This window comes from Leuresthes tenuis, unplaced genomic scaffold, assembly GCF_036924035.1.
Source record: "Leuresthes tenuis unplaced genomic scaffold, fLeuTen1.0.hap1 SCAF_8, whole genome shotgun sequence".
Lineage (NCBI taxonomy): Eukaryota > Metazoa > Chordata > Actinopteri > Atheriniformes > Atherinopsidae > Leuresthes > Leuresthes tenuis.
Genome location: NW_027325362.1, coordinates 12,955,316 through 12,962,132, shown reverse-complemented (window position 1 = coordinate 12,962,132; position 6,817 = coordinate 12,955,316). Strand labels below are relative to the sequence as shown.

At 43.5% G+C, this 6,817-nt stretch overlaps 1 protein-coding gene across 1 annotated transcript; it reads left to right on the top strand.

Annotated features, from left to right (window-relative positions):
- The first annotated feature begins 280 nt into the window (after window positions 1-280).
- Window positions 281-3,168, top strand: znf503 (zinc finger protein 503). The gene is made up of 2 exons (XM_072390891.1): window positions 281-915; window positions 1,283-3,168. Exons 1-2 carry the CDS (start codon window positions 661-663, stop codon window positions 2,711-2,713), a joined length of 1,686 nt encoding a protein of 561 aa, XP_072246992.1. The 5' UTR covers window positions 281-660; the 3' UTR covers window positions 2,714-3,168.
- Window positions 3,169-6,817: the final 3,649 nt, after the last annotated feature.

The following is a 6,817-nucleotide window of genomic DNA, read 5'->3' as shown; positions in this document are numbered from 1 at the left end:
AACTAGCAATGGCGATCTAGACTGTGATTAAAACTGAACGAGCTGTTAAACAGCAGAATACGATGACACACGCGTATCTTCCTTATAAGCCAAACTAAATGACTGGTTTCACAGTTTTAAGAGTGAAATTAGTCTTTGTGTTGTTCAGACACAAGTCGGTGCACACTTTTGTGCCCTAAGCCCCACATCTTCAGTAGCGTAAGCGTTCACAGTAACCACAATATTTCTTCCTGTCTCCTCCCCCGAGCTGTCAAAATAGAGGCGCTTACAAAGAGGAGAACGTCACATCCCCTTGACCCTCCAATCACCTCAGGGTCCCATTTGATTGGAAGGCGGCAAAGGCTTTAATCTCGGACTAATTCAGCTGCTTTTGAAGTGAAAATTTCTACCAGTTCGTACTTCGGGAGTACAGCGCAAGGACCTGCAGACAGACGCACACAAGGCGCAGCGCTCATGGTGCAAGACGCAGCCACAGATCTGCGATAACCTCGCACGGTCTCCTTCCAGCTGCCGCGCCTTGCGCCTCTCCTATCAGGATTACCTATTATTAAGGCATTTTACCAGTCTTTTCCCCCCAGACAGAGAAGCTCGTTGTTTTTTTTAAATTTCCTTAATGAATCTGACGAAAGCATCGCCATTTCATTTCCTGACAATTGGGACATGATCACATCGCCCTCGGCGTCTTCTCTGAATAATAGTGATATTTGTGTAGCGTGGGAAAGCAGCAGTTCTCGGAATAGCAGCTCGGCGAGCACCAACAAGCCTTTTCTTCACTCCGCACCTCCGTGTGATCCATTACGCCAAGCAAACCGACTTCCCATCAAGGTTTTGAAAATGCTTACTGCACGGTCGGGACACATTTTGCACCCAGAGTATCTGCAGCCTCTGCCCTCTACCCCGGTTAGTCCTATAGAGGTAAGCCGAGCATTTGAAATATATTTTAGTTCGGCTACTGGTGTTTCGTGTTGTGTGGTAATGTTTCGGCAGCCTGCTTCTGTTGCAGTAATACATCCTGCCCAGTTGTTATTCCAGTGTGTAGAATGCGCACAGGTTAAAATAAGCGCTTGGATTTAGTTTTTTTTTACGTTAAACATAAAGACGTTTACTCTCGGTCGAGCCGTGCGTAAAATTAAACTTTACTCAAAACGAAGAAATGCCAGAAAATATGTCGATAAACGGCCGTTTGTATAGGTGTATGTTTTACTGTTGTCAAATTAATATTTATATGTGCGCTTTAAAAGCATCTATTAACATGTGTTTATTATTATTTTTCTTTTTACAGCTCGATGCCAAGAAAAGTCCGTTGGCTCTGCTGGCGCAGACCTGCTCTCAAATCGGCAAACCGGACCCACCACCCTCTTCCAAATTATCCTCCGTAACACAAAATGGATCTAGTGAGAAGGAATCTAAATCAGGCCCTTTGAAAATGAGCGACATCGGAGTGGATGACAAATCTAGCTTCAAACCTTATTCTAAACCCTCAGACAAGAAGGACTCGTCTTCTGGCGTCTCAGGCGGAGAGAAGTCCGGTTTCCGAGTGCCGAGCGCCACCTGCCAGCCGTTCACACCACGGACAGGCAGCCCCAACTCCAGCACTTCTGCCTCTCCCATGCCGTCAGAGGGGAAATGTGGGGAGAGGGATGAAAAGAAAGAGTCTGATTGTAACAAAAATGGCACTACGGACGGGTCTGGCACCACTAGCCACAGCAGGATAAGCGTGAGTTGTGGTGGAATTAACGTGGAGGTCAACCAACACCAGGAGACGACGCCTGGCAGTAAAACCACCACCTCTTCGGAGTCCTCATCTGTAACTTCTGTATCCTCCGCGTCCGTTCTTGGGTCAGGACTTGTGGCACCGGTTTCTCCTTATAAACCGGGACAGACAGTATTCCCTTTGCCTCCAGCTGGTATGACCTACCCAGGTAGTTTGGCTGGGGCCTATGCTGGTTACCCTCAACACTTCCTGCCCCACGGAGGGAGCTTGGTAAACGCACAGCTGGCCAGTTCCCTGGGCTGCAGTAAGGCTGGATCCAGCCCCTTGGCTGGGGCTTCTCCACCTACAATAATGTCAGCCAGCCTGTGCAGAGACCCTTACTGCCTCAGTTACCATTGTGCCAGTCACTTAGCGGGCGCAGCCAGTGCTTCCTGCACGCACGAATCTGCAGCAGCAGCTGCCGCTAACGCTCTCAAGTCCAGCTACCCACTAATGTATCCGACACACCCCATGCACGGCGTTCATTCCTCGGCGCCGTCATTTAGCGGACACCCTCTGTACCCATATGGTTTCATGCTCCCCAACGACCCTCTCCCCCATGTTTGTAATTGGGTGTCGGCAAATGGACCTTGCGACAAGCGTTTCTCCAGCTCAGAGGAGCTCCTGAATCACCTGAGGACACACACTGCTTTTACTGGGGCTGAGAAGTTGATATCTGGTTATCCCGGGTCTTCATCACTGGCCAGCGCTGCAGCAGCAGCCATGGCCTGCCATATGCACATGCCACCGTCAGGAGCCCCAGGGAGCCCCGGGACTTTGGCTTTAAGGAGCCCGCATCATGCGTTAGGACTCAGCAGCCGCTACCACCCGTACTCTAAAAGTCCCCTGCCAACCCCTGGTGCTCCTGTTCCAGTCCCCGCAGCCACCGGCCCCTACTACTCCCCTTACGCACTGTATGGCCAGAGACTCACCACAGCATCAGCGTTGGGATACCAGTGAGGAGAGAAATTAGTTTGAAAAGTTTATAGTACTAAGAATGCAAATATAAAGACTTTTATATTTACTGCGCTAAACTTATGGACAGGATCCGTGGACTTCAACTGTATTTATTTATATGTCAGCTTAAAAGCAGGCGGTAACAGCTGCAAATGGAAAATATTTGAGCAACTCAAAAAGTGCATTATAGTTAAAGTGAAAACACACATATGTTAGAGTACTAATTAACGTAGGGGTCTTCATTTCGATGTTGATTTGAAATTGCTATGATTGTATTTGTTCTTATTTAATGTCTCATCGAGAAGAAAATAATTTACATGCATGTTTGTTTCTTAAATTTCAAAAAGTGTCCACATTTTAAATTGCCGTTATTTTTCAGGTGTACCTGATGGAAAGAGAATTGGTATTTTTTTGTATGTATTCTGGAAAAAAAAAATAAGAAGCAATTCTGTTCCATATGTCCCCGTGCCTCATTTTCTGAAGTGTTAACCATATTTTTACCTTGAGGTAACAGTCTCATTTATCTTCCACTGACTTGAAAAAAAAATGAAGAATTAAATTGTACAATTATTAGAGTTAAGAAAATCTCATTTGATAATTTCCGATAAAACAGGCCTATAGATTTCCAGGCTTTGAAAGTAACAATTTCTTTCTTTCTTTCTTTCTTTCTTTCTTTCTTTCTTTCTTTCTTTCTTTCTTTCTTTCTTTCTTTCTTTCTTTCTTTCTTTCTTTCTTTCTTTCTTTCTTTCTTTCTTTCTTTCTTTCTTTCTTTCTTTCTTTAAATTACATTTGGGAGTAAGCAAAAGTCTCGAAAAGCTTTAAACATTGAATAGTATTCACGTTGATTGAAAGTGGGAATAGGTTCTCTCTCTGTGTGTGTGATTGGGTGGGAGTGTGTGCGTGTACACACACACGCGCGTTGGAACTGCATTTTGCATGGAAAGATGTCGTTCTGAGAGGATATTTTCGTCTAAGAAGGCTCGACGTATTTTGTAGAATTCAGCTGCGTAAAATGTGTGAAATTCCGCTCAAAATGGTTCAACGAGGATCTAGATTTTTGTACTTTATGAAAACACAAGCACGTTTTAGACTGTTCAATGAGAAAATATATGGAAAAAACTAGTTGACAACCTTAAATGAACGACGGTGGCTTTCGGGTTAAACGCTCTCCACATTTTACAAACGTTTAAGACAACTATGATTTCTTTCTTCCTTCATTTTTTCCAAACCCGTGGGCTTTGAGTGAGCGTATGATGTTACAGGGTTAAGGGGCGGTTCAGAAGCTATAAACTGGTTTATGGCATTTTTAAAACTTGTGTTTGATAATGTCCTCCACCCGTGAATCTAATGTACACGCCACTGAATTTGTTATTGTAACGATTCGACTCGTGAGAAGTTGTGGGATTTTCATCCAAATTCAAACTCTATCAGCTCTACGGTTTTAATATATTGAGCTCTGGCGCATAAATGAAGTATTCAAATTCTAAAAATGAAAAAAAGGATCAAAGTACTAAAACAGAGTTGTGTAATTTTGCAGATGATTTTGTGGACGATATTTGCAAGCAATATCAGTTTATTGTTTGCACTTAATGATAATGAAGTACAACCGAGTTCTGTCAGTCACAATTCATTGTGCATGCCTTAAAATTAATCAAACAGGGACTAGTATGAACATATCCTCGCTATCGCTCCATTAACTTTATCTTTCAGTGTCTTTGGGCATGCTGTTGACCCAGCTGTATTAGAGTTATCATTATTATCATCAAGAATACCTCTTCAGCCATGCTGTCCCTTGTCTATGCACAGCGGTTAGTCAGACTAAAAAAAAAACTCCTTTCTTGGTGCGTATGAGGCCCACACGCGTCCTAAACTGATGTAATGACGGTGAAAGGGTGCAATTTCCATTTTTACCCACATCATGGTGGCTGTTCTCGGAGGTCCCCGGTGGAAGGCAATTTATCATGTGCCCCTCCCCCTGGCCCTGTCACCAGAGGAACAGGCAGGCACATGTGTGCATGAATTACCAAGGCTCCCACCTCCCCAACCCTCCCTCTCTCACTGTGGAGATTTGACACAGAGGAGAGACAACATGGGGGATTAGAGTATGCGGGAGTGCTAAAGTACATATTCACTTTGTCCATCAAGGCCTAAAAGTGCTTAGGCGTGCACTGAGCTCTGTGGAACAGAACACCTACAAAATCCCAGCCTATAAGTGAAAACGTAAGGTATTAATATATCATTTTAAACAAGTGTATTATTGTCACAGCATGAAACAACTTTATAGGAGTTTCATGATTTAACTGGGATTTTATAAACCAAATTGATAATGTGGTTCGACAGAAGAGTCAATGAACTTAAGTTTGTGGAAGTTGTAGCTATTTATTTGACCCAGTATACATGAACATAAGGGGAATTATTTATTTTTTTGTTATTAGAGGGGTTCCAAAGGAAAATATGTCCATAATCTAACACAGAGCGGAGTGATTCAGCAGCGACTTTGGAGGCCGCGAGGAACGCCTTTCCAGAAAGCAACTTCAGGTTACAAGTTTTCTTGAGATTACAAAGATAGTTTTTCCATTCCTCACTGAAGTCAGCCGCTCATTCCTCCACCTCACAGTTGTGCTCCTGCATGTTCAGCTGTCTAAACTGCAGTCCGACAGGACAAAAAGCAGCCTCCAAAGCATTCCAAAAATGTAAACCATATGAGAAACACGTTTCTTGAAAACATAACTGCGCTTCCTCAGACTTTTGATCAAGACCCGTAGCAGCCATTTTAGATTCTTGGGACGTGCTCACATCCTCAGAGGGAGAATGGCACTGCAGGAAACCTGGTGGGACATCTGGCAACAGGGGGAGCCCAGGACGTGACTCACACATCTAACCCCATATTCAACCCAACTGAATTACCACCACTAAAGCTGTCATTAGTGGGTGTGTGGCATAATATAAAGACACAGCCTCGTCTGCAGTGGCAAGTCTATAGTTTGTATAACAGCTGTGTCAATAAGGAGAAACTGCTATGATGTTCAAACCCATGCCAGACATAGTGAAGAAGTGATTATTATCTTTTATGTTTGTGTGGTCATTTTATCAGACTGTGATTACAATACTAAAACTCTCAGTGATGGAAAAAGACAATAATGGCTTTGTTTGCACGGCTGACTTTGTAGGCACTTGATATTTGAAACTTGCAGTCATGTTTGAGAAGAATGGAACAAGACTGGACAACTAACTACTTTTCCATCTCAGCCTTCTCGTGTTTCTCCTACTGTGCACCTTTGTACTCAGAAGGTGTCACATTAGCTGGAATTCTTGACTGTCATTAGATTTGTGTGTTATTTAAGGTGATGCCGGTGGTTGAGGTGTCCACTGCTTGATGGCTGTATAATAAAGTCATAAAGTAAGCAGCATAAAACACAGTAGGGACCTCAGTGGTGGTAAACAGATCCACTGGTTTAGGCAAATCCATACTAAATCTGCCTTTGATCCAGGAGATTAAAAAAAAAACAACAACATTGCATTTGGTCACGTGTCATATCCATCAATGCCAAAGCACCACTTTCAGATAGATAAATACTAGAATGCAGTCCCCAGCTGAGTGCTGTAATAGAGGTAATTTGGTTCTCAAAATCTATGCCAAAGAAGACAGGAATCCCACCCGGCTCTTCTACATGTGGTTACCCTCCTCATTGATTTACAAATGTAAAGTGCTCATCCAGGTGATGTGAGGGAAGTGGCAGTGTTGATCTATCTGTGCCACTCAGATCTCTAACCAGTGAGACACTTTCTTGTTTTTCGACAGCCTAATTGGGGTCATTTTGGTCCTCTCAGGGAACTCCAGTGCACTGGGGGTGTTTTAGTGTTCAGATAATTTGCCCATTTTCAGATTCTGACAAAGAATATTTTATGGAAATGCACCCTTATTCTAGGCACCTTAATGGAGTACTTGGAGTAGTATGCGAGCTGATGAGGTTGTTGCCTGTCACTGATAAATGTAAAAAGCAGAGAAATGTCAGGAATGGGCTCAGCTCCAAAGGGCTCTTTGCTTTCGTTTGAAATCAGCCGTGCCCATAGTGTTGTGTCTTCAGAGCGTTACTATGTACAGTC